The sequence below is a fragment of the Solea senegalensis genome, linkage group LG21 (genome assembly GCF_019176455.1).
Source record: "Solea senegalensis isolate Sse05_10M linkage group LG21, IFAPA_SoseM_1, whole genome shotgun sequence".
Lineage (NCBI taxonomy): Eukaryota > Metazoa > Chordata > Actinopteri > Pleuronectiformes > Soleidae > Solea > Solea senegalensis.
In genome coordinates, this window is record NC_058040.1 from 15187633 (window position 1) to 15215318 (window position 27686).

The following is a 27686-nucleotide window of genomic DNA, read 5'->3' on the forward strand; positions in this document are numbered from 1 at the left end:
GTGCAGTTGTATAAGAATAAATGAAATGAGTGTGAAATAAAACAGTCGTTTTGACTAAATCCTGACTCACATGGTCAGAGCGTGGTCAGAGATCCCAGTGAAGGAGTTGGCAGGTATGACTTGTATGAACGCGTTCTCCACAATCTCCCTGTGAAAGACACATAGAACGCATAGAACCCTAGATATATACAGAAATACGTGTATTTAATGATGTTCTCTGTATAAATATGTGACATACAAGATAAAATCCTCTTGTCTGGAGTGAATGTGTCGCAGCTCAGGAAACGACGCGAGGCCCGTGTTGATGATTCCACTGAGAAGACAAAGAAGCAGCAGCTGAGTTAACATTGTTTTCTCGTGAGAATAATATACAACATAGATAGTTACAATAATGTATAATGTTAAAGTTTGTTTGATATGGCACATTTATTACAATGATGACATGATTGTCATTTAAGAAGCATTCATGTGACGAGAGTCACCACTCCTTTTTCCAGCGCTGTCATTAAACTACGGTGGCCTTCAGGTACCACAAAGGATGTCATTTTTCCTTGTTTGTAAAAATTATATATAAGGCAAATTTTAAGGCCACTAAAAATATGTATTTTTTTATTATAGTGTGCGTATTCATCCATACAAACATAGTTATGGATAGTATATTACATTTTTGCCAATAAAGTCTTGCGTAGTGTGTTCATACAAACCCACTCAACAAAAAAAACAACAACTTTAAAAGAGTGTTAGCCTCTAACATTTTAAAACCAGTTTAAATGTGTTTTTAAAAAAGGTGTAAAATGTTATTTGGTGTTTCCCAAACCTGAAAAGTGACACCAGCAAATAAAATATAAAATATCCACATCGAACAAGCTGAAATCAGAAGTTGTTTTTATTTAAAACAGCGATTAACGATCGAGTTATTGATTGACAATTTTAAGTGTAAAAGCAAACACTTTTGTATTAGGTGGAGATGGTGGGTGGAGCTAATGTGACATGTAAAGTACATTATACATCAATAATGTAAACAGAAACTTTACTTACAGATACTTTAGATTGGGCAGATCCTTAAAGGCCTCAGGGACAATGTATGAGAGGGTTTTGATGCTAGTCAGTTGTCTGTTGGACACACACACACACACACACACATTCACAGCACGTCATTCTTGTGATGGCATGCACCACCAATTAAATAGAAAATGTGGCCTGAAGTCAGTACAGTTAAGAAAATGACATGATGGCCAGGCCTCTCCTCCAAAGCCAAGAGGCAATGATATATATATATATATATATATATATATATATATATATTGCTGTATCAGCATTTTTTCTTGCGATTAACTCTGAATTGTGATGAAGCTAAAGCAGAAAAACACAAACATACATACATGTGTGTGACGCTGGAGAGGTTGTGGAAAGAATGTCTCTCGAGATATCGTAAAGAAACATCGTCAGAGATGTATCTGAAAAACAAAGTCGTACACAACAGTTAGCTCTCTTTTTTAAAAAAGAATCCCCTGCAGAGTCAAAAAAGAAGCTTGAAAAAGCAAAAAAGAAAATTGTTAGCAAGACTAGTCAATAACGACGCTCTACATCAGGGGCCTCAAACTCAAAATGACCTGAGGGCCAGTGAACTTCTAATCTGGTCAGAAGGGGCCGGGTCGTGAAAAAAGTCCAGCAATTTGAGAAAAATTAACGGTTTAGTGATTAGAAATTAAAATTACATCTTGATAATCCATCATGATGTTGCAATTACAAATATTCACGGTGACATCGCACACCATTTCAAAGTAAAAGTGTTTGTGTGACGCAAAATGAATCTGTAAATAACAAAAAACAGACAGAAATAAAACAGAATTGAAACATTAAATCAAAAATATTTAATTAAAAGACTATGGTGAATTTAATCATTTCAAAATATGTGTCAGCTGGCGGGCCACATGTGGCCCCCGGGCCGTGAGTTTGAGACCCCTGCTCTACATGCTATTCTCTACACACAAACTGCATATAGCAACATCGCTGAGGTTAAAGATGAGCCAGTACTACGTGTACGACTGCTTTACTGTGAAAGAAATATGAAATATAAGTAACAGTGTTTGTAGGTGGCAAAAAAATGGCTGCCACTCTGGGAGATTAACAAAAAGCTCACCAAGTAAAAACTATGTGAACTAAAGTTAACAGTATCTTTATCTCATTGTCAAACAGCCTTTTCCCTGTAGGAAACTTTATTTCACTCTCCTACACCAAAGTCCATAAAGAAAATCTATGATTTTATGCCATGTTAGCACAGAAGCTACTGGTCTTCTGCTGCCTCTTGTGGTAGGTTTGTGTCACTGAGATAAAATTGAACAAAGAATTTCAAACACGAAAGCTACAAACTTTGGTGTGGAAGGTGACATTTACAAACAACACACATTTCCTGCTAGAAATGGCCATTTTACAACAAGTTAAAGTGGAAAAACTCATTCTTAAGATATCGTAGATTTGATTAAGTGAGTCTTTTTTGAAGTGCCTAAAATCTGTTTGAAAATAAAATCACAGATTGATCACAGATTGAACCACAGAAGTGGTTCACAAAATGACTCAAACTTTTAGTTTTTTGTGCGTAACGGTTGTCTTAGAGTGAGATAAAGCATTGAAAAAGTTATTATAATACCACAGATAAATAAAGTGGTTAAAATCCTTCTGGTGACTGACTATAACTCATACTATATAACTATAACTCATACTATATAACTATAACACATACTATATAACTATAACTCATACTATATGACTATAACTCATACTATATATCTATAACTCATACTCTATAACTATAACTCATACTCTATAACTATAACTCATATAACTCATACTCTATAACTATAACTCATACTCTATGACTATAACTCATACTATATAACTATAACTCATACTATATGACTATAACTCATACTATATAACTATAACTCATACTATATAACTATAACACAATCTATATAACTATAACTCATACTATATAACTATAACTCATACTATATAACTATAACACATACTATATAACTATAACTCATACTATATAACTATAACATACTATATAACTATAACATACTATATAACTATAACATACTATATAACTATAACTCATACTATATAACTATAACTCATACTATATGACTATAACTCATACTATATAACTATAACTCATAATTATATATAACTATAACACATACTATATAACTATAACTCATGCTATATAACTATAACACATACTATATAACTATAACTCATACTATATAACTATAACACATACTATATAACTATAACTCATACTATATAACTATAACTCATACTCTATGACTATAACTCATACTATATAACTATAACTCATACTATATAACTATAACTCATACTATATAACTATAACTCATACTATATAACTATAACTCATACTATATAACTATAACACATACTATATAACTATAACTCATGCTATATAACTATAACACATACTATATAACTATAACTCATACTATATAACTATAACTCATACTATATAACTATAACACATACTATATAACTATAACTCATACTATATAACTATAACTCATACTCTATGACTATAACTCATACTATATGACTATAACTCATACTATATAACTATAACTCATACTATATAACTATAACTCATACAACAGTACAAAATCACCACGTCACTATGACACGTTTGTTAGTGTATGTTATTATAGAGTCAGTGTCAGGTCTTACATGTGAGAGATGCTGGGCAGGTTGGTGAAGGCGTCCTGAGGAAGAGAGCTTAGTCTGGTCCCAGTGAGCCACCTGAAACAGAGACATGGTCCCAGTGAAGACAGTCCCAGGCTGGAGTCAGAGCACACAGAGACAGAGAGGACTCACTTACACCTCCTGAGTGCTGCAGGGGAAAACAGGCACAGCCTCTGCTCCAAAACACGACACGCTGTGGACGTCCCAGTCACACTGACACCGAGGGGGACACGGTTCCACAGGGAGAGACACGTCAACGAGGACGAGGGAGAAGACGAAGAAGAGGAGCAGATTTAAATCAGGCTTCATTGTCAGAGCAGTGACTTGATGCTGGAGCTTCAGGGTTTTACTGCTCAGTCACACAGCTTCAGGAAGAGAGAGACCTTCAAAATAAAATGAGGCATGTTGAACGTGGACATTTAGTGGACAATTATTGTCCCCAGGAAGAGAAGCTGCTGTTTACACACTAGTAGCTAAGAGGAATCCTAATAAATCAAATAACTGCACTCTTATTTACCACTAATAACAGAATAAGAAACACTATATAATAATCAAATACTGCACATTTATTATCACTTGTGTATTAATTGTCCTTATGTCTGCCTATAGCTACATAAGATATTTAATAAATCATTTATTATTTCAAATTATAATTATAGCATAAGACTGTTCTTAATATTGTAAATGATCTTTCTCTGTACTCTCTATACTTGTAAATGTGTGCCTGTAAAATCATACAGAATAAAACAACCATCATATCCAAAAATCTTATTCCAATTCCACTGTACATTACTTTTTTGAAAGGATAAATAATCCGTAAACTGTATATGTATTTTTTTGATGTCGTCTCTAAAATAACAACGGATTAAAGGCGTCCATATTTGACACATTTGCACAAATCAGTGAGAGAACGTCGTAAACTTATTTCCAACAGAATCATTTCGACACGAGTCACAAAACCACAGAACTGAATATTTAATGAGAAACAACAGCGCTGAAGGTTTTCATGGTGTATTTACATCATTTCGAAGCTCGACTTTAAAGCAAAGCAGTGTGAGTCATGTTACACACATACAGTATGTGACAAAATGTGGACACTCCTGTTTCACACTAATGACCATGTGGGAACAGGTGGTGGCTATGAATATTGAACATTTTTCAAATCCAGTTGTTTTTTTTAAATAGAATATAGATGTATATATACCATACACTGTAACAGTAATTAATGCTGGCATACAGCGAGAATTTAATAAATAAATATGAAATAATATTAGTGTCGATGTAAAATACAGAAGTATTTTCTGTGTTAAAAGTGTTATTTATGGGGCAGCGGCGCGTCTACGTCGTCACTGCTGAGTCTACGCACATTCACTGTAAGAAACTATGGTTGACTATAGAACCCAGTGGTGATTATGTGAGTTACAGTCTTCTAAATCTGTTTATTCTTTGGCAGATTTTTTTTTTTGCATTGTACAAGAAACCGACACATTCACCGAGGCAATAAAATGTAGGCAGTCGGTCAGCTTATGCCGATAAAACGTACAAAATAAAGCCGGTTGCCGTTGTGTATATATGCAGCAATTTCTTTAATTCCCAAAATGCATTAGTCAGGAACACGTGGACATAGTGAAGTGCATGTTTAAGCCTTTCATTCCACAGATATGATTGTAAAATTCAGAGATGCAGTCAGCAGGGACCTTGGTGACGGAGAGTGGGATCTGTTTTTGTCAGTCTGTACTTATAAGTGATGACGTGGAAACCTGCCGGCACACAGTGAGTCGTGGTAAATGTCGGACGCAGCAATCGAGCTCAAGCCATACAATCAGCGCAGAAACGCTTAAACAGTGACACTGTAAACGTGAAAAATTCACATCAAATCCTGATAAAGATTTTTCTTTTCTTTTCTTTTTTTTACAAACAAAGACATTCTGTGTTAAGTGGACGTATTAATAAAAGCCAGGACACACCAAACCGACAAACCGTGAAGAGGAAAGACAGCCGCCTTCACTGCCTCTGTTTCAACCCATATAGACAAAAAAATATTTGAAATATTTGAGCTAACAGCACTCTAATTTGTACAATCTGTGCAAAGTGTGAAATGCAGTAACTCTCCACATCAGCAGGTGGCAGCAGACTGTTATTCCTTAGAGATATCAGACGACCTGCAACAAAGTGTTGATAGACAATAATGTTAGCCTGACAGCGACAACACAACAGGTTTAACACGACACTTTTTGTGTCAGTTTCACATGTTATACTTTAGATCGTAAAAATGATGGACAATCATAAAAACGTCCCGCTAGATAGCTAGCCAGCTAGTCAGGTTGCTCACCAGCTGGAGCAGTTGCAGGTGGCTACCGACATCCTGCTAGCTAGTTTCCCTTCTATGTTTACACATCCCACGACTGTCAAAGGAATTTAAAATTAGCATCTACTGTGTCGTTTGTCATTTGTCATTTTTGTGTTGTATTTCACAGTACTTTACATGTGTGTCTTACATGTTGCTAACAACAACAACATAGCAGCAAAATGGATTAGATGAGCTTCACTAGTTAGCTAGCCTAGCTATAGTGCTAACATTAACGGCCAAATATTATGCATTTCATAGGTGTATGAAATGCATGGTTATCAAATGATTAGCTTGCTAGATAGCCAATCTAGCTCTAATGCTAATGTAAACGGCCAGACTGACTGACTTTCTTTTTCCTTGAGACAGAACACTATTACAGTCTGCAGAGCTTTACTTGCTGCTCAACAATAAGGCTTATTTGACATGTTAGATTAAAAACGTCTCCATTCTTTATCTCCATTTTTCTTCATCTACAGTGACTCATTCGGCTAACAGCAAAGTCAAAGTGATTTGTCTTTCACAAATGGCCAAGCGCGTCTGCTGGCTATTCATCATGCTAAATGGATAGAAAATCAATGACAGATGAGAGCCACCGATGCTAACTGACGCTAAATCAATCAATGGCGCGACCATCGGCTTGGTATGTCCTGACCTTTAGGCTCAACAGTCGACATTTTCCTAACATTTTGTGATATTCTCCATGTGTAGTAGTCCAGTGATGGATGAAAACGTGTTTACACACAAACATTAGTCCAGATGTTGAAGTTCAGTACAGTGAGACATCCCATAATGAGTGCTTGGGTGTGAACTGCTCATTTATTCCACCACAGACCACGAGGACGAACATCGCCATGCATCTCGACGCGTCACACCACAGCAGGTTAAAGGCAGCCAGCGAGTGTTCTTTTGTTCTTTTCCACTTGTTTCCTGGAGGATTAAGATGAGCCGGTACATGATGCTGCAGTTCCCGCCAGAAGCAAAACAAACAGAAAGGCACCGTTGATATTTGTCTGCGCTGAAATTTACCGTGAGCCGTCGCTGCATACTGGTGTATGGCACTTTACCTACAGGACACGCACATTATTTACAGTTTTATAAAACTCTTTATTCACTACTTCTAAAATAAAAGTTTCATTTATCTCTAAAAGTCTTTCACAGCAAATAATTTATAGAAAATAAAGGTTAAGTCGTGATTATTTCTTCTTTTTTTCCTCAACATAAAGAGATTCTCAGCACTTATCGTGACGCAGCAGCTGGATTTTGGTGTTTGTTTGTTGGTGGACGTTTCATGATGTCACGCTCATGTCACTGTTTGACGATGCTGGGTTAGTCCTGCCTCTGTCTGTGGCGCTGAGCAGCAGGACTGTGGAGCACCCTGTGGCGAGGAAGGGCGTGTGGTCACCCCGGGGCTCCTCCATCATGCCGCCGCCGTTAGCAACTAGTGCCGTTTTGTTGCCGCGGTCACTGATGTTGTTGTTTATCGCATGGTCTGCATCGTCGTCATGGTCACTCATGACCTCAAAGTCAACATGTTCCATGGGGAACAGCGGGCTGGGCGGTAAGCTGTGCACCATGTGACCGTGGTTATAGTGGGCGGAGTTCCTCTTCTGCTCGTCACGGCTCTTGTGAGACTGGCGTGTGTTTGACAACAGCAGGGGGCGCTCCTCCTCGCCGGAGGGGCTCAGGGCCACTGAGGGGACAGAGATGGCCAGGCTGGACAGAGGGGCAGACATCTCTGACGGAGGAGACAGTGGAGTCGCAGGTGAGGTCACGGGGGACTGTTGAGTCATCGCTGACACGAACCTACGACAGAAACACAGACACTTCCTGTTTGAAAGACATTTGTGTGATGAAGAGCGTTAGGGCCGTCGACAGAGTTAATGTGGTTCAGGTTTCCTAAAGGTTGCGGGACGCGTGTCGTCTTGGCCACAATCATCTAGCTCCAAGAGCTTTGACCTTTGACCACCTAATCAGATCATCCTCGAGTCAAAGTGAATCAATCACAACGTTGATCATCTACCAATACCAATATCCTTCCAATACAGTGCTTTTACATTGTTAAAACTAGCAAATGTTCTGGTTTTTCCTTTCATTTTGAAATAAGTCCACACAAGAGACATGATCACAACAGCGTCCATTTATGTAATAGTTATCTAAGATAGGATCTAAATTTAGTGATTTTGACCACCAGTATTTGACCAATATAAGTAGAGTATCATATCAGGTCATCACAATTATACCAAAGTATTCAAGCAGCTTATATATTGCTGATTTTCTGTTGGAAAAGGCTGTCAGACAGCAAGATAAAGCAGTGAATAAAGAGTGTTCTTCTCTTATTATGAGACCAAAGACAATGTGAAACTGAAACTAAATGTTTAAAAACTGCAACCCTCCATTTTATTAGGATTAGGAGTACACTGGATGTGGCCCCCTATGGCTATGGTTTAAAGCAGGGGTCACCAACCTTTTTGAGACCGAGAGCTACCTGAAGGTTAGAGAATAATATGGAGGACTACCATATTAACATTTTATGCAGTTTACCATTTAAATGATAAATATTATGCATTCAATTGCATACACATTAATTCCAGTGCCTACTCCTAATGATTATCACAGTTTTTATAAACAATATCAAGGACATTTTACTCAGTGATCATATGGATACATACAAGTGAGGTGAAGTGAAATGAGCCCGCGGGCACCTCGTTGGCTGCTCGCGGGCTACCAGGTGCCCGCGGGCACCACGTTGGTGACCACTGGTTTAAAGCATCCAGATAATATTGAGTAATATGTATTGGGTACCTTGCTCAGGGGTACCCCACGCCTAGACCTGGCGGGGACTTGAAATGGCAACCCTTGGTTCCCTTTACGCTTGGCTATGGGCTGCCCAAGTGTGGAACTAAACTTGAGACGTTTTCAGGTCGGGTTCAGTGTGGATGGCAGGCAAATCAGGAGCAGAAATTATTAGTTTGTTTTGAAAGAAAACGCATTACTGTCACGAGCAAATATTCTCGACCAGTGATCACTCTATCGAGCTATATCGAGCTTTATTAGTTGTGTTTTCGTAACCATCTCGGGTTCCGTTTGCGATGCAAAGTTTAAATTATTGTGTTACCTTGTACATTAAGGCAAGTCGCTGTCGGAGGTGAGTGTGTCTCGGCGCATCTTTGAGCGGGCACTTAAGTCTCTGGTGCCACCAGTCGCGTTCAGACGACCCCGGCCGCCCTGTGAGGCACTCTGGCTCTTCTCCGCCAATGACATCACCGAGACAGACTCAGTGTCAGACAGAACAGTGTTGCTCCAGTCATTACTCCAGCTGCAGAGACAGGGAGGGGGGACGTTTACATGGGGAAGGTAGCAGACAGGCCTCTAGACCTCGAGCAAATAAATATCATGAGCCAAACGGGATGAACTCATAGACCCATTTACTCAGGCGGTGGCTGCTTTTACATTTCGCTACATACTATGTATGTTAATCTGATGAGGAGAGTTAGATTCATATGTGAAGATCGATTGACCGGTTACTATTTTTATAGATAATCCGTATTGATCTGGAATGGTTCAAGTTATTGAGGACACCTTTACTTTTAGGGAGTAGGTGATTTTTATGCCAGGTGCCCTTTCTGACGCAACCCTCCCATTTACCCGGGCTTGGGACTGGCACAAGGAGACTGTGGCTAGGGTAAATTTGGAGTGTCCAATTAACAATGAGCAATGAGCAATGGGTAACTTGCTCAGCCCTTGACCTGGCGGGTACTTGAACCGACAACCACTCGGTCTCAAGCCAAGTTCACTCTTCTTAAAGTGATTCTTTGGGGTTTTTGAAGCGTGGTAGTATGAGGTAGTGAATCATGGGCAACAAAAGGCTCACCTAATAAAATCTATGTTAGCTTAAGTCAACAATAGCTTTAGAACGTGTTCACTGTGTTAATCTGCCTTTTCCAACAGGAAACTGAAGCTTGTGTCACAAAACAAGACGATAACCAACCCTAGCAACAACTGCCACCCAGCAAGCAAGTCCATGTTGGTACCCTCATACTCTTTCCAAGCTACCAGGGTACTAAGCAGGTACAAAATGGGCATGGACAAACACGCTTGGGACCCATATTGTCAGCCCAAATATAGTCCTATGGGGCCCACATAAACCTGAAAGAGTTGGACAATAAAACATGTGAATGTGGGTGGAGCCTTTTAGAGATGGAGTGATTGCCTTGGTTTGACTGTCATGTATGAAGCATGAGAGTCTGGTCATGCTAATCTGATGCAAGGACTCAACCAGCTCCTGACCCCTGTAGGGTAAATGAACATCGAGCAACCTCTGCTCCAGCTCACAAACACAAACACAAGTCCAGAACTTTTAACGGATCCAAACGGGGCCCATATTTAGTGAAACTCCTTCCTCACCTGTGGCTGGAGATGTGGGTGAGTGTCGTGGGTTCATATTTGCTCATGGAGAAGGTGGTTTCTGTCTCCTTCTCAGTTGCATGCTGTGCACTCATCCCATTACACTGCTGCAATAAAAGAATAGCAGAACAAATATTAACAGCTGATGTGAAACGTAAAGATTCAAACATGCTTTTTATTTGACCAGTGAGGAGGAGCAGCATACGTTGCTGAGTTGCAAATCTTGAAGAGGCAAGTTAGAAATCCGACGTCCTCTGGTGGAGGTTGCCAGGTTGGGACCAACACCAGTATTGGTATTGTTGTTCCTCTTGTTCCTCACGCTCTGCCTCAGGCGGTCGTGAAGCTCCTTCCTCTGCCTCCTGTTTGTGAAGAAACAGACGTTGTTTTGTGAAGTGGCCCCAGGCGACACCTGGACAGCACATCTGAGGGGACACTGGTACATTTACCCCCAAATCAAATTTAATCTAAAAGTTTTTACGGCTTGACTGTACTTATGCTAATAAATATTTATTATGTATTGAGGGCAGTACAAAATACACTTTGTGATGTTGTTATTGTGTCTGACAGCACCACCAAATCCATAAATGTCTCTTATCTGATTCAGCTTGGTTCTATCTTTGTTCCTTTATATGCAGACGATGTTCATCTTCATTTCAGTGAACCCAGGTTTCTCTAAAGTGGATTTCAGCTGTTTTTTCACATCCATTTTGCACCATTGAAGAAAACAAGCATTGGAGACTTGAAGCACTGCTTTTTAAGAAACCTCTGGGATCTTTTGATCAACAGTTAAAGCATTTGCACAAACTGCTTTGACACTATTTGGCTTTTGCTTGATTATGTGGTGAACTTTGTTCTTATTCTTGATGTGACTTGTTGATTAGTATTAGGTTTTGACAAAATTACAATGTCTTGATTGGGAACGTCTTGGTCTATTGATCGGCCAATTGAAACTCATTGATCTTAACTGGTGGTTTTGAACTTGCTCGTCCCAAATGAAGTAGTCAATTTGTTATAAACAACTGACATTGTGTTCAAAACATGGATGCTATCAGCGACAACAGATTTTACCCACTCAGGGAAAGGTTTACCTAATAAAATCTATGTTAACTGAAGTGTAAGCTGTCGTAAGAATACATTCACTGATTCACCTTGCAGTTAGAAACACCAAAGTTCAATGAGGGAATCCACATTTTTAGCTCACAGGACACAGGAGTTGTTAGCTGTGAGATATCGTACACCTAAACTGACGTAAAATTCTGTTTTCTTTGCATTTCTTTTTTTTTGGTGGCACTATCGGACACGATAAAAAAATCAGGGAGTGCACCTTTAATTACGTTACAAATGAGACATGAGAATGTGACATGAATTACTTTGTTTTGCAGTAGGCAACCACACACATGATTCCAACGACTAGGAGTGCAATGCAGATTCCTGATATTGTTAAAATACGTTTCTGATACAGCTCCTCAGCTTCTGAAAAAGAGGAGAGTCCACGCTTAAAAAACGTGTCTGCAACACACACACATACACACACGGACAGGCAAAAAAAACCATGAACCCAAACAGTAAGAACGAGCCCTGTCACTGCTAACATGACTGACATCTAACACTCAGAGCTGCCTCCCTTTGGCCAAACATAGTAATTATGACTCTCTGTGGTTATTTAGGTTTATCCTCCAGTCTTAACCTGTGGTCGGTCTGACTGACCAAAGCACTGGCGTCAGCACTGAGGGTGGTGCTTCAGTGATTTAGCACTGCACTGTGGGACCTGTGAGAAGCAGTGGTCAGCTGACACTGAGATAGTTATGAACAATCAAAATGTGACACAGATCACTTTAAATCTCAGCACTGGTGTTGGCCTTGTGAATCCCTAAACACTAAAAACAGCTTTTATTCGGTGAAGGGTACACATGTTATGACAGTTTTTAAACCCCTTAAGCAGATATAATGGAAACCCAGCACTCAGTTTGATAAGAAGAGGCAGAAACTACGTAAGGGAGAAGAGATAAAACAAACAACTGGTGCAGCGACGCTGATCTACTGATTCATGCAACACTGGTCACAACAGACAAACAGGGAGGCAGAGATAAGGCGAAGGGGGGCGGGGGGGGGACGACATACAGGAGTAGGAACATGTTTAAAAATGTGCCTGCTTGTTGGCTCACCATTCAGAGTTTGCATAATAATTCCATTATCCTCAGTTTTACTTCACAGTAGGTGCCTGTTTTTATGCACATTTTCCGCGTGTGCATAAAAAACCTGAACGGAAACAAAGAAAATGATAAAAAAATAAAATAAAAAGAAGAAGCTTGAAATGTAGAAAAAAAAAACTTTTCCACTTTGGAAAAAGTTGGCATTTCAAGAGAAGGTGAAATGCAAATAAGTGCAAGATCCGGCAAATCAAACTTTTGTGGTTAAATTGTTAAGCTAGCATCTGAATTTCACTGCACTGGAATGATTTACTGTGTTTCCATCATAGTACAGTTGGGTTTGGTACAGTTTGGTACTGTATGGAATGGTAAAGCTGTGGGTCAGGCTTGTGTTTCGACTGAGAAAAGCCACTTTACGTGGTAGACAGGGTGTGGGCTGAGCAAGTCTTGCTCCACCCTGACCGTACTGTAGCATTTTACTCTGGGGGCTATGTTATGTTAGGGACTGGTTATTTTGGTAGTATTCCTAATGGAAACGTAAAAAAATACGTAGGTTTGGTTTGGTACATTATGGAATGGTAAAGTCCTGGATCAGGCTTATGTTTCGACTGAGTAAATACCTGTCACAAGCTAGTGACGCTTTTCTGTCGCCAATCAGCTGACTGTACCTCACTATTCTGCTCTGGCAGCCCAAGGGAAGGGTACCAAAAATGGAACTGTTGGGGCTAGTCACTAAGGTACTATTCCTAAAGGAAATGTAAAAACATACGTACTGTCCCAAACCGAACTGTTCCGCTCTGTGAAAACATGGCAGCCCTGGGCCAGGCTTGCTTTTTGATTTTATGGAAATTTTTGCAAAGTGGTTTCAGGAAATGAAGTTCACTGACAGCTTCCCTGTCAGTTTCCTCCTTATCAGAGGCTTCACACTCACAGGTAGGTCAGGAGACGTTGTTGTTGTTGTTAAAGTGATGGTTGCGGAGGCAGATGGGTATGAGCTGACATGTCCACACCTGTTTTCCCTCAGAGAGGTTTGACTGGATCTGCACAACCACAACAGCAGATCAGAAGCACAGGAGCATTTTATGTGACTTTGGGGGCCTCGGGCTAATGGATTAGCCAAACTATAATCCTTTGTATTAATTTTTCTTTGCCCTTTTTTTACAGACGGGATGGAAACCTTCAAACACAACTCTGATCAACATATAAGTTTTCCCCTTTTCCACCAAAAACATTTGGGTCAGGTTTGGTTACATTAATCCTGAGATTTGTCTCTGGTTGTGGTCGACTTACTCATCACTGTGAGCGTGTACATATTCACATTCTAGTGAATGAAGAGAACTTTCTGCTCCACATGTAAGAACAGAATTAGGGAAAAGAATGTTCACTTGGAGCGCGCCGTTCCATCTTATGACGGACAAAGCGAACCCAGTAACTCCTGCACTTTAAATGTCATGTTTGTATGTTGTCTGTAATCCGTTTCCTGTATCTAATCTAATATTTATTATGACGGGTGCCCTTGGAAAAGAGATTTTGATCTCAATCGTTTTTTGTTTTTTTTACCTGGTTAAATAAAGGTTAAATAAATAAATCAATGACGTGGAAATTTCCAGTTCTTTCAGTGAAACTCGGAGTAAAATCGGGTGGCACAGTGATTGCTGTATTAAAAATATGATGCAAACGTTAAATAAATAGATGTATAACAAGTAAAAATAATAAGAATATTTTGCATTTTAATAGGATTCTATGCACTTTTGTGCTCAAACCCTAATAAGTGACTGACCTGGTGTTTCTGTTTAGAAACAGGGTTTTGTACAATTTATGAGAGGACATTGAACGCAACACTCGGGCTATTAAAGCCAATCATGGTTCAAAATAAACCACAATGGTTGGATTATGTAAATAGTTACCGGCAGAGTTAATTAAGAAGAAGAAGAACTAATGGTCACTAATGGTGGTTGTGATAGTTTATTTTAATCATAAGTGTTGGTGGTAACTCATACGTGTGTGCGTATCTGTGTGTGCGTGCTTGTGCGTGTCCATGGGGGCAAGTAGTAGTTTCTTCTTCCTGGATGTAATGACAACTTTAGTTGTTTTTGCTGTAACCACGAATGAAAGAGGCTAACAACCACCATCAGAGTACTCTTCACTTTACTCTAATTGTGTCAGGCTCCATCGCAAATTACAGAACGTGTGCCGGGTTTGAGTCGGGCTTGGACAAAAATACAGGACGTTTGTCTGTTTCGGTCAATATTCTCTCAGGCTATTACTTCTATTTTAAGTGGAGGCGACCTTTGAACTCAGAGAGCAAAGCCTGAGTAACTAACAATCTAAAAACAGGAATGTGTAAACTGGATCATTTACTTGAAACGGAAATAAACTACCACATGCACTTTTAAACATTCACAAAAAAAAAGAGATAACGAAAGAAAGAAGTCCAAAACACCAACATGCACAAGGTTCGGTAGGAGGACGGCGGCAGGGGTAAATCACAGGTCTAAGGACAATCATAATGCAGCAGGTACAGAAGTGCTAACCGAACATGCCGAGATCTAGCAGACTGAAGAGGAAATAGACATACTGTAAAAGCTGGCCATTACATAGTTTTGGCAGCGATCGCCGGTAAATTCATTTGGACACCTGAGCGGGAAATAGAAGAGAGACAGAAGAAGAGAGAAGGAGTTAATTCACACATGAGCTGCGTAAAGAACCCACGTCAGTCATCACTGGTGTTGGCAGGAAGGGCCAGCTGTCGTCTTGTCGATCAGCTTAGACCTTCACGGCTCTCGTTTTACTGGACCATCTTTAATTTTTGAGGAGAGGACGAGAGGATCTGGTCAGGTTTTCACAGATTTGAATCTTGTTTTAGCAACAGACTGAAATTTGCATGTCTTTTCAGCACGGTCCTACTTGGAGATTCAAAGGTCATCAACGAAGAGTTGAACTGAGGTTTCTTCAGCTCTGATTTACAGGTGAGGAGTCTCGGGTGTCATATCCAGGGACATGCACAGGTACTTTGCCAATTCTTGGACAATGTTGTATTCAGAAGTGAACTTTACATTTTTTGGGGAATGTTGCATTCAAAGGGGCCATGACAATAATGGTGCTCAGACTAAGGGCCCGTTTATACCGTCTGTTTTACGTCCACCCGTCCCAAACAGTACCCATCGTTACCCAATGATGCGGAAAATATTTCCTTTTTTTGGGCAGTGCCAAGTTGCAGGCATCAGCAAACACGACGATCACCTAAGAGGTTATTTCATTGTGCTCAATACGAAATAGACAGAAACCCAAGTGGATTTTGTGGCGGGGGAAATACAGGACGATAAGATTACATCATATAGATGATCTCTCGGATACACTCTCTTAGAAACTTCTGCCATTTTTAAATGCGCATGTAGACTCTTCTTCATCGTTTTCCTGACAGGACTGTTGACTCTATACTGCCCCCACATTTTGTGCGATGAACATAGCGACGGATGAAACGACGGCGAAAGGCTCCGCCCGTCTCCATCTTTGGTGTAGTGTATAAACGGGCCTTTAAGGTCCGAGAACAAATGATGGTCCAGTGACAAAACCAGACTGATCCCTGTGTCAAGTCAAACTCCTTCTCTGTGTGTTATCACGCCTCTGTTTTGGTAGCCAGTCTGCCTGCTGCATTTGAGAGCGGTTGGAAATTCTGGACCTTTTCATTTCACACAAATACGGTGTGCCCCAAATTTGGGTTTTCCAGTGTGTTTCGATTTGAACACTCCCAAGTTTTGTCAAAGCTTAAAGAGTTCAGGGTGTCCTGTGCGCAAAGTGAGTGTCGGGATTCCACTTGAATGCAACACAAAACACAATTAGTAACATCACGCAGTTGAGTAGTGGAAGTATCAGATGACAGAAGAGCAGTACCAAGAATCCAGTAGGAGGTGAATCTCATTTACTGTGTTTCAAAAAGAGTTTTTGTTAAAAGGCACCAGACAAGAAAAGATGTAAGATAGTTCTTTATTAGACCCACACTGGGGAAATTTAAGACCACAGGTTAATGTAAAGGTCTGGCATTTTTGCCTGGATTCATTAGTAACTTGATGCATACACCGCGTGATACATCACTGGTCAGCTATTATGCCTATTCAAGCTGTTTCACCAGTGAGAATAGGAATGATAGTTTACTGACATTAGCTGTGAGCATTGCCTTTGATTTTGGTTTTCGGTGACATGCGTGCTTGACTGCAATGTGGACTAGCTGTGGACTCCCACCACTCAGTCAGAACTGAAGAAGCCTCTTCATGAGACGTGGAACACCGTCAAGAAAGTCAACTTGCCTACTATCTACACTCCTGAGGATACGATGACCTGGAAGACTGAGAACCTTCAAGGAAAAGTGTGGATAAAGGGGGAAAACCCAGAAAGATCTTCTGTAGTTTGGTTTCTGACTTGATGTTGATGAGGGGAGAAGGGGGATGAGCAGTATGAGGACACTTCCGTCAGAAATGGAGGCGTTTCTCTGAGCAGCAAGGATGGAATGTGATGAGATGTCAAGTACATGCAAATTTCAGTGCTTAATGCCTTTCAGACTCAATTGGGGCCTCAGGAGTAATGTCTTCTGCATTGCCAGATTGAATTACTTGAAATAACATGGATTTCTGAGAGGGGTGAAACACCAGCAATGACATGTGGGATTGAATACAGTCGTGTTCACATACGTTTTGGATCTGAGACTGTCTTAAGCACAGCTTGTTCACATCGGTGCCCATTGAATCCCGCCAAGCACCTGGTTGATGGGTAGAAAGGGGAAACAGGTAAACACTGGTAAGCACTGACATGTTACTACACACAAGACACATGGACACACACACACACACACACACACAGGGACACACACAGGGACACACACAGATTACAGGCACAAAAACATGTCAGGATCCGGGAAACAGCCATTACTGGACGATCAATGTCTGTTTATGTGCTCCTGGATTTACAGCACAGAGGAAACGATGGTGGTCATGGCAACAAAAGCACTGATGTCCGATGCAGGTACAGGAGATTAGCTGAGATGTGAAGATATGTCCAATATGAGTGCAATGACCTATATTCAGAGAGCGTCACTTACAAATTCTGCTCCTTTACTTCCTTTCCTGTCATTCTTGTTAAGGGTAAACTTGGATGTTTTAAGGTGACGTTAGCGGTTAAACCTTGTCTTTTAGTAATTGTTTATTGTGTCGTGAGGGGACAAAAGTGAAGCATCGCAGCTTCCCTCTGAGCTCAGCCTCCACTAAAATTCTTTAATTCGTCACTAAACAGTCACTGACTGTGGAACATCTCTGCATCGTTATCTGACAGCTTACCTGAAATAGTCGGGGCTGGCTTATTAAAAACCAGGAAGAGGCCATGCTTATATTCATTTCTAAGGGATATTGATCTGGAGTTTTGTTGAATTCAAATATGAATTTCCACAGTCGCCATGTCTGGAATCAGTGAACAATCAAGGTGAAATAAAGTGAGCATATTTACAATGATGGTAGTAGTTTGGGGGAGTTTGAAAATACAGTCACCTCACCTCACGTTGAACATTTGTGGACTTGCACATCGGCTTATCTCACAAAAATCCAACCTTACCATGATCCATTATTTCAGTATTTTCATTGTAGCAACCAAGAACATTCTCTTGCATTGCGTGCAGGGAGCAGTACCTTGCAAAGGAATGTGTAAAACATCCCGGAGCTCCTTGGAAAAGACAGACTGTCTCTTTGGCATGACAGCTAACCGCTAGCATTGTGACACCGCTAGCATTGTGACACTGAGCTGCAGGAATTAAAAGCCAGCAACTGTTAATCAGACTGTGATAGACATCTGCATATGTGCTGAAAACAATTGCAACATTTTAGCGTCATACAGATATTTGTTGGGACTCTTCCGGGCTCGTCTGGATGTCATGTGACAGATAAAGGTGGCTTACATTACCCCTCCACTACAGAGCTGATCTGTTAGCATGTATCTTTTCACTCTCTACTGCCAACTCATTCTCTTAGGGAGAGAATAGTGAATTCTTGCTACACAGAACACACTGGGAATGGAAGCATTTTCATAGCAACAAGATCTTCTCCAGCACTTTGCATTTTGGAGTATTCATGATGCCAGAATCCATTATCCAGACTCAAACTTCCAGCGCTGGCCACCGTCTGTTGTCTTGACCCCAGAAAATGGAAGGTTAGGTTCAGGAGGTTAATCATCCATCACAGGAACTCATGGGTGCGGTAGCTAAAGCCTCAAATCATGACCATTTGGCAAGATCCATATCTTGGACGGCATCCACATCTGGGATAGGCTTCCACTTTGTAAATGGAGACGTGATCCATCTTTTTCGTTGATTGTCTTTCATTGATATTCATTATGCAGTCACAGACAATATCAGTATCACGCAGTTAAAAAAACGTACCTGCAGAGGAACTTTGTGCTGCCCGGCGTGATTTCGAGGGTGAAACACTCTCCTCCGTTAACGCAGTAGTTTTTCTTGCTGTCACTGCAGCGCGTCACATGACTCGAGGTCTTGGTTGTGGTGCTGGTGAAAGCTGCTGATGACAAACACACAAACACAAAGTCAGTCAGATCCACTTAGACTGCAGACAGAAATATGCCCATACATGCATCTCAAATGACTTCACTACTACTATTTCAAACCTTCACTGTGTTTCAAAACAATATGTATGTGTTTTTTTCATTGTATTGATCATATTTTGTGAAGACAGGGTTTAAAGTGTAGTATTGCCTTGTGCTGACAGGGCTTATAGGTTCGTGTCAGCTAAAGTAGATTATGTAATAACCACACATGTGTTTTAGTAGAACCACTTTAATACAAGGACAAAAACCTGACCCCAAATTCTGGGGTTTTCAAAAAAGACGGCGATATCATCAAGAAAGAAATGTTCAGATTTTGCATTTATGAAAGACGTTTAGTTTCAAACTGATTCTAAACACAGTGCTCAGTCACATTAAAAATCTTTTGCTAGGTCTTTGTCACTTTGCTGTGTCATACTTTCCAAAATTGTGTTACCTTTGAGGACTAAAAGCAGCTGAAGTAGATGATGTAATAATCAAATTTGTGTTTTAGTAGCACCTCTCTGCTATAAGGATAAAAATGTCACCCAAAGTCTGGGGTTTTCAAAAAAAGACGGGGAAATCGTCGACAAAGAAATGTTCAGATTTTGCATTTATGCGGAGAGAGAGTATTTCAGATGTTTCTAAACAAAGAGATGAGTCACATTAAAGAGCTTTTGCTAGGTCTGCATCACTAACAGAATTGACATATTTTCCAAAAATCCAGCCTGAGGTGAGGTCAAAAAGAAAGTCTCAGTGTTACTGGTTTTATTGGTTTGTGTTGCCTTTGAGGATTAAAGCAGCTAAAGTAGATTATGTAATAATCACATGTGTGATTTAGTGGCACCTCTCTGCCATAAGGACAAAAATGTCCACCAAATTCTGGGGTTTTTAGAAAAAAAAGTTGACAAGAAACGTTCTTGCATTTATGCAGAGAGGAGAGGAGAGACATTCAATATCAAATATTTGAAAAACAAAGCGATGACTCATATTAAAGCTTTTTGCTAGGTCTGCATCACTGACATCACTTTGCCGTGTCATTCTTTCCAAAATCCAGCCTGAGGTGAGGTCAAGAAGAAAGACTGACGGGGTGAATGGTGCAGTGAGTTCAACGCGGCCAGCGTGTCCCAGCATTACTCAGCACTTTCCAGCTCTGCAACAAACGGCTCCCTCAGAGTATGAATGAGAGACGCAGATCAGTGACGCTGTGATACATGAGGACGAGCACTCCCATCACGTCTTTATTGATCACGACCCCGCTAACGACAGCGTTCGTATCGATAGCTTCCCGCCCACCGTGGGTGATGGGGGGCGCAGAGAACACAGGGACGCAGCTGGAGCTTATCCAGCAGCCACTTCACTCAGGCTGGACGTGCAGAGCGGTCGGTCTGCTGCAGCGGATGATGTTTCTATCAATTGCTGTCAAGGACAAAGCAGGATGCACTGCAGCAGGCGAGAGCTGCCGCTGTGTGTTTAACTGGAAATGATACGGTCACACTATGTCAAGGTGAAGGTAACAACATTCTGGATTAAGGATTACTTTTAAACTTCACTCAACTGGTTCTCCACTCACTTTTTCAACACTGACCAAGTGTTAGCACACTGTGACTTTTCGTCCATCCTCACCTTCAACCATGCATGTATTGGACAGTACAAGCTGTCAATCACAGCACAGCCCCGCCCTAAAACATGTCCTCCTTTTCCAAATCACAGCGCAAATTTTAGCATAATTTAGTGATTAATATATGTAACACCTAATATTTTGAAATGGAAAAATAATAATTTTCAATGCATGGTAAATTCATTATTTTATATTATGTTATTCAGACACATGAATCCGAACTAAAAGGATGGGAAAATTCTCCAAATTAGTTTGGGGACCCCCCCAAAAAAGAAACTGAGAAACCAAAGACAGCACAGTATTGGGGTCAAGGACATGGTCAGAGGACAACAATCATGTCTAATTTTTGATAGGAACTAAAACCTATCAAACACAAATAGACTTAGAAATATCAAAAAATAAAACAGAAAACTTCATGAGGAGGAATCAGGTCATAACATGTTTATGACGTTATCAAATATCAAGCAAATGTAACCTCGATACTGTGTAGCCTGCGTGCTAATGCTCACGCTGCATTATTCAGTGGACAGGAAATTAATCTGCACCGACGTTCGCCTCTCAGATTCATCAATCTGCTGCTTTCATACTCAATTTTCTTTTCAGGGATTTATTACAACGATTGCGCCCATTATTCCATTAGACTGTGGTACGACAACAAACGATCATCATCGCACTCGTAAAACAATGAATTCCACTGTTGTATGACCTTTCAACGCCATTTATGACAAATATTTACTCCCACTCGTTCTCAGAGACGTCTGGTCATACAATATTCAGACCAACACTTCACTCACATCACTCCACATCCAATCATTCATTTTGCGATCTGTGTGAGTGAATGAGTGAGTGAATGAGTGCTGCATCAGTCGTCCTCAACGAGAGACTTGTAAATGTTAATGTTGCAGATGAAGCTACAAAACTTTCGGTTTCAAACTTCTAAGAAGACACTTGAAGGACCTTTAGTGGAAGGCAGAGACACTAAGACACTTGAAGGACCTTTAGTGGAAGGCAGAGACACTAAGACGCTTGAAGGACCTACAGTGGACGGCAGAGACACTAAGATGCTTGAAGGACCTACAGTGGACGGCAGAGACACTAAGATGGTAGAAAGACCTACAGTGGACGGCAGAGATACTAAGGGACTGAGCCTCTAAGAAGACGTTTGAAAGACCTACAGTGGGAAGCAGGGACACTAAGACGCTTGAAAGACCTAAAGTGGACGGCAGAGACACTAAGACACTGAGCTTCTAAGAAGACGTTTGAAAGACCTAAAGTGGACAGCAGAGACACTAAGACACTGAGCTTCTGAGAAGACGTTTGAAAGACCTAAAGTGGACGGCAGAGACACTAAGACACTGAGCTTATCTGATGTGCTGCGGCAGTCAACTCATCAATAATTGAATCTTTCTTTCTTTTTTTTTAGGTATTTGTAAAGCAAACTCTTCTACTTCAGGCAAGTTGAGGAAAGAGTTGGATGGTAGAACATCTGAAATGACCCTGAACTGACATAGCAGTTGGCTGTAGTGATTAGAAAAGTCACTAGGAAGGAGGAAAAGTCCTCCTGAACTACTTTGAAGAGAGGAAGAACATATCCAGACCAGGCCTGAATCTGCACCGTTGAGTCCACCGTCACAGAACTCTACACATCCTGTTGGTGAACTTAAATGCTTCAGTCGTATTTGACTTCCAGTCATTTTATCAAACATGCCCCATTTAAGATAAGTGCTTGTGATTGGTACCGAACTGTATCAAGATGAATGGAATGAAATGGAGCGGTGGTGCCAGACTCATCTGTCAGAGTGAATAAGTATGAGCTGGTTTCTCTATGAACCGACTGAACGTCTGTCCTTCCTGAGAGAGGGATCCGTCCTCTGTGGCTCATTCTGAGGTTTGTCCCATTGTTCCTCATTCCATGTGAGGGTCTAAGGATAGAGACTTTAAAGCCCTTTCAAGCAAACATTGGGCTAAATAAAATTGACTCAAGGTTTTGGGTCCTGGCAAAATCTGGTTTCTGTTTCCCTGTTTGACCGCACTGTCTGCTGCAGGTGAGCCGTGCATGTGCAGAACAAAAGAAGCTAGCGTCCTGCTAATGAGATGGACGTTAAGAGAAATGTAATTAAGTTAATGGAGTTGTAAAAATAAATCTGCCGTCTCTCCACTGCGACTCCATGCTTGCGTCTCATGTTGCTTGTCAGTAAATGGTGAATGAAAGACTCCAGAGTCTTGGCCTGGATATCGGCTGTCTACACCGGAAGCCCCAAAAATATTGGATGTTCCCCCCCGGAGGTTAATTCGTTGCCATATGATAGCCGGTGTGTGCTCCAGGATTACCAGTCCTGCAGAAATCGCCCACCAAAGCTGTTACAAGCAGGTCAATGTGGTGCGGTACGCAGAGAAGGAACCTCGATGGGAAAAATGAAGACACACTGACAGGCATGAGACACATCGATCATGTCAGGAAGTCTGCTGCAAAATAACTTAACTGCTCTCCATCAAATGCACTGACCACAAAAACCAACTCATACATGATCACGTTTTCCACTTTCACAGACGGCTCTGACACCATCAGCCTGTCCAGTTCCTTTAAGAAGTGGCTTAGTAGTGCGCTGCTGTGTAGTTGTTGCCAAATTAAAAACATGAATATGTTTAAGCTGCTCAACTTCTCAGTTCTTTCATCAAAAAAAGGTAATGGACTCCCGTTGACAGTTGAGAAGATTTGTTTGTGGTTCTTTCTCCTCCAGTGAGTTGTGTTTGATGTCACAACGCGACGGCGTGAACAACCACCACAGACAAAAAGCACCAGGGAAAGCACTTAGATTGTTGGTTACACTTAAAATATCTTCTCAGTCATCAGAAACCCTCGTCTGACCCTGATGGTGTCTCTGATTGCATCTATTCATGCTGCAGAAAAGACAGGTTTCAGTGGGTGTTTTGACTCGTGGAAAAGGGGGATTAGAAGAACGTTGAATAACCTAAGTATGTAACCTTCAATACTTAGAAGATGTTTAGTTTGTCCATTTTGAGCTACTGTAAAAATACGGTGGTCTGAAATGGCTGCCTGAGTAGAGGTGAATATAAAAGGCATAACATATCTTTAATTTCAGCCAAATTAAAGAAATTTCCCCCCTACATTTTTGAAAACACTGAGCCTTTTACGACTTTATTGGATTTCCACATTTTCTTGGCACGTTTCAGCTCAGCAACTTAACCTCACTTGACATTGATTCTTTCCCTCTGACACCTGATTCAAGGGCTTTGGTTTCTGTTGAGGATTATCCTCTTTGGGTGCCTGACAGCTGACACTACGAGAGAAAGTAGGCGTTTCTCATACTGAAAGAAGACAGTTTGGAGTTCTGGTCAATTAAGATTTAACCAGAAACATATGAGGCAATGTTCTTGCACGGACTCCGGTCTGGTGTCACACCAACAAACGTTAGACCTGTCGGAACACAGACTTTAACCCGATGTAGATCGTCTACCGCCCGATTAGCCGAAGCTAATCCTTCACAGAGGCACTGGTCGAGGGCAGGGAGCCCCCCTCCCTCCCTCCATCCCCTCTGCTGTCACCTTCAATTAGCTAACCCAGATACAGTGTAATAAATCACACGCTGATGTGACAACAACGTGAGCATCGTGGCGGTGAGCCGCCAGCAGACAGACTGCGCTGGGCTGCTTTTCCCTGCGGCGACGGGATGGAGGGGGCATCAATTAGCCTCCAGCAGTCTCTGACCTTGAAATGGAGCATGGGGGGAGAGAGAAAACAGGAAGTCTCGCTGTACCACAGTTTGTGTCGTGCATCACTTATTGATTGTGCACTTTTTCATGACTAGAAATGTGCATGTGCATGTTCTTGCGCCTGCGCGTCCACCGCACCGAGGCACTCAAAAAAGAAGACCACAACGACCAGGAAGGGGGGTCCTTAACTGTCGTAAAGCACTGTGCTTGAACTGTAATTTAAGGGTGGGTGGGGGTGGGGGGCATTAATACTTAAAGAGGAATGTTAGAACATCCTGTGTGAGTGTGGGTGTGAGGGAGGTCTGAACACACACACCTCTCTGTGTAGCAACATTTTAGAGTCTTAGTCATGGGCCTCACGCTTGACTCTGCGAGTCCCGACTTGTCCTGAAAACAGACACCTTCAGACGACACAGCCTCTACAGTGACGCAAGCCTTTTTCACCTTTTTCTGTTTCTACCTTGTCATTTTGTCTAAACATTCTTCTTTTACATGATTGTCACACTCACAATTGTTTGACCCAGTCTGAGGAGGAAAGTGTTGGGTACTTACAGATGCTCGGGACAATAATGTCGTTGGATTCCTGTGTGGGCTGCGGGCGGGGAATCTGCCTCGGCGTGACGGTGCGCTCTGCGTTGTATTTCAGTGTGACGGAAGAATCGGCCTGAGTCACTTGTGGAGGCCTGGGCACGAGCGGCCCTCGTGTGGAGATCTCCTCCACTAACACCTCAGGATGAGCTGGGGTGACAGCGATGGTGGAGGTGGTGGTGGTGGTGGTTAGGGACACGGTGGATGATGGAGATGAATGAGGGACAGACACGGTCAGTACCAGTGTGGGGTCAACGGATATGATTATAGGGTCCTGTCCGATGGGCTTGGGGTCTAAGTGGGTGGGCGGCTCGTACTCAAAGATCTTATCCACAAAGACCCATTTAAGGCCGGCGGTGCAGAGGGCTAAGCTGAGCAGACAGGCCAGGATGGGCAGGATGCAGATTTTCTCTGAGTGCAGGCAACTGTTAATCCGTTCCACCTCGATGCAAACGCAGCAGGTCCCTGGCAAGGCCACAATTCCCAAAGCCCCCACATGCTCCCCATCCCCATCATCATCAGCAGCAGCAGCAGCATCAGCGCCTCCCTCTGCAGCTCCCTCAGCACCTTCCTCTTCCCCGCTCTCACCAGCTGCCTCCGTCTCCTCAGGTTTCTCCTCTGGGACTTGTCCGGTATCACCAGTGGAGCCGGTGGGGGAGGCCGATCCAGGAGGGGGAGCCGGCCCTGCAGAGAGGTCCTCCATTCCCTCAGTCATCCCGTCCAGGTTCTCCAAACTCCTCCTCGACTATTAACTCAGGACATCACATGGTGGCAGCCTGCCACCGGTCTCCTCGGGCACAGTTTCCATGATGATGCTGCAGAGTCAGTCGGAGGTTAAAGATGCTGGGACCTTGTTAGACGGCAGGGAGGTGGTGCGTAGAGAGGAAGAGGAGTTCCTCACTCGTGAAAAACTCTACTCTGCTGCAGGCAAAGATTGAAAAAAAAAAAGGAAAAAAAAAGAGTCTGATTTCCTCAAAACGTCCCGTGTGGTTTGGTGGTGGAAGTGCGGCACTCACTCACCTGAGCACTCGTGCGGCAGAGGCGTTGAGGAGGAGCTGGGCTGGCTGCGGATGCAGCAGCTGTAGTGCAGAGGACAGGACGGCCGGGCACTGCAGTGGCAGCAGGGACATGCTGTCTGGTGAGTGAGTTCCACGCAGCTGAAAGGCTGAATCATCAGGGAGAGGCAGGTGCCCTTCCTCTGAGCGCAGCCACAGAAACAGATGAGTAAGGAGAAAGAGAGAGAGAATCAGACAGCGTGAGGTGGGGGGGGCTGCAGCAGCAGCACAGAAGGGCAGAAGAGACGGGATACTCCCCTTTTTCTCCTCTCTTACCCCTCCTCTCGCAATCTTTCCTCTCCAAGTGTTGCTTGTGGCCTCCTCCTCCTCCCACTCCTCCCCGACTCTCTTCCTGTCTCTGCTCCCAATCCCAGCACAAAGCATCCTGCTAAGCAAGTTCCTACTTGATCCAATTAGAGTGCATGTCAGCGAATCACAGGCTGGCTAACTGTGGTGGAACCCCCCACACACACACCCCCTCCCCGCCCCCCCAGAACCACTCCCCATTGATTATGCTGATACCGAAGGGTGTGTTTTCTGTCAAGGGGAAGGAGACATGTGATCCAGCCCTCGAGGACGCAGCCATTGTGTCCTGCTCTTCTCAAGTGTCTGTATTCAATAGTGTAATAACATAATGGCGGTAATGAATAAGTCTGCCACACACACACACACATGTATAAATATAGATATACATGTTCATATAATTAATAGCATCAGATGTTTTCCAGACACAAACTACTTGCAGATACTGAGCTTAAAGTGAGAACATGGCAGTCAACAGGGACATGAGGGATAAACTGATTTTAGCCACTAAACAAAATGTTCACCTCATGAAATTTATGTCAACTTAAGTCTACGATATCTTTACAAATAAGTTTTATGTCACTGTTAGACTCAAAAACTGAAGTTGTGTGCCACTTTGTGAACCGCTCACTCTCACACCAAACCCCATAGAGAAAATCTGTGATTTTACGTCACGACACAGTGGAGTTGTCGATCGACTGCTGCCTCCATCAATGAGTGTATAATATAATAAATGTGTTATTTTGTGGCTTTGCAGTTTGAAAAATTCTTTGTTCAGATTTACTTTAGTGACACAAACTCACCACACGGGGCAGCAGTAGAGCAGCAGTGGAGCAGCAGTGCCTGTGTACATGGGAGGTTAAAAATGCTGATTTTCTCAATGGGGTTTGGTGCAGGAGGAAAATTTCAGTTTCCTATTAAAAAAAAAAATAAATAAAAAAAAATTTTTAACAGTGAAATAAAGCATTAAACATATCGTAGACCTAATCTGACCTATATTTAATTTGGTGAGTTTTTTGTTAAGTAGCAAAAAATGTGCCACTACTTCATACAACCACATTTTTAGAAAAACCTAAACTGTCTCTAAGTCACACCTTCTCTAACAAAATGACTGAAAATCCCCCAAATGCAAATAAAATCAT

The 27686-nt window shown here is 41.8% G+C and overlaps 2 protein-coding genes across 9 annotated transcripts; both read right to left on the bottom strand.

The window, feature by feature from the left end:
- Window positions 1–66: 66 nt before the first annotated feature.
- On the bottom strand, window positions 67–4068 carry LOC122758650 (thyrotropin receptor-like). Its single transcript, XM_044012919.1, has 6 exons — window positions 3896–4068; window positions 3745–3816; window positions 1383–1457; window positions 1039–1113; window positions 239–313; window positions 67–148 (listed from the first exon to the last, which is right to left on the bottom strand). The coding sequence occupies exons 1-6, from the start codon at window positions 4066–4068 to the stop codon at window positions 67–69; spliced, it is 552 nt and encodes a 183-aa protein (XP_043868854.1).
- A 642-nt stretch (window positions 4069–4710) lies between these two features.
- nrg1 (neuregulin 1) lies at window positions 4711–26695 on the bottom strand. Of its 8 annotated transcripts, none has more exons than XM_044012303.1 (8): window positions 26518–26695; window positions 25151–26384; window positions 19085–19220; window positions 17352–17419; window positions 11884–11986; window positions 10719–10872; window positions 10514–10620; window positions 4711–7912 (listed from the first exon to the last, which is right to left on the bottom strand). In XM_044012303.1, the coding sequence occupies exons 2-8, from the start codon at window positions 25899–25901 to the stop codon at window positions 7396–7398; spliced, it is 1836 nt and encodes a 611-aa protein (XP_043868238.1). In that variant the 5' UTR covers window positions 25902–26384; window positions 26518–26695; the 3' UTR covers window positions 4711–7395. The 8 variants fall into 8 exon arrangements, with proteins under 8 accessions (XP_043868238.1, XP_043868240.1, XP_043868241.1 ...); XM_044012305.1 differs by having other exon boundaries at window positions 25151–26107; window positions 26207–26695; XM_044012309.1 differs by adding an exon at window positions 9225–9425 and having other exon boundaries at window positions 7850–7912; window positions 25151–26695.
- Window positions 26696–27686: the final 991 nt, after the last annotated feature.

What these genes read in the sequence shown, in the direction of transcription:
- LOC122758650 (XM_044012919.1), bottom strand. Translation starts at nt 4,068, where the DNA reads ATGAAGCCTGATTTAAATCTGCTCCTCTTCTTCGTCTTCTCCCTCGTC. An exon ending in CCCTGCAGCACTCAGGAGGT is followed by an intron (nt 3,817 to 3,895) that starts GTAAGTGAGTCC and finishes TCTCTGTTTCAG; the next exon opens with GTGGCTCACTGGGACCAGAC. An exon ending in CTGCCCAGCATCTCTCACAT is followed by an intron (nt 1,458 to 3,744) that starts GTAAGACCTGAC and finishes TTTGTTTTTCAG; the next exon opens with ATACATCTCTGACGATGTTT.
- nrg1 (XM_044012303.1), bottom strand. Translation starts at nt 25,901, where the DNA reads ATGACTGAGGGAATGGAGGACCTCTCTGCAGGGCCGGCTCCCCCTCCT. An exon ending in GTTGCCTACTGCAAAACAAA is followed by an intron (nt 10,873 to 11,883) that starts GTAATTCATGTC and finishes CTTCACAAACAG; the next exon opens with GAGGCAGAGGAAGGAGCTTC. An exon ending in AAGATTTGCAACTCAGCAAC is followed by an intron (nt 10,621 to 10,718) that starts GTATGCTGCTCC and finishes CTTTTATTGCAG; the next exon opens with CAGTGTAATGGGATGAGTGC.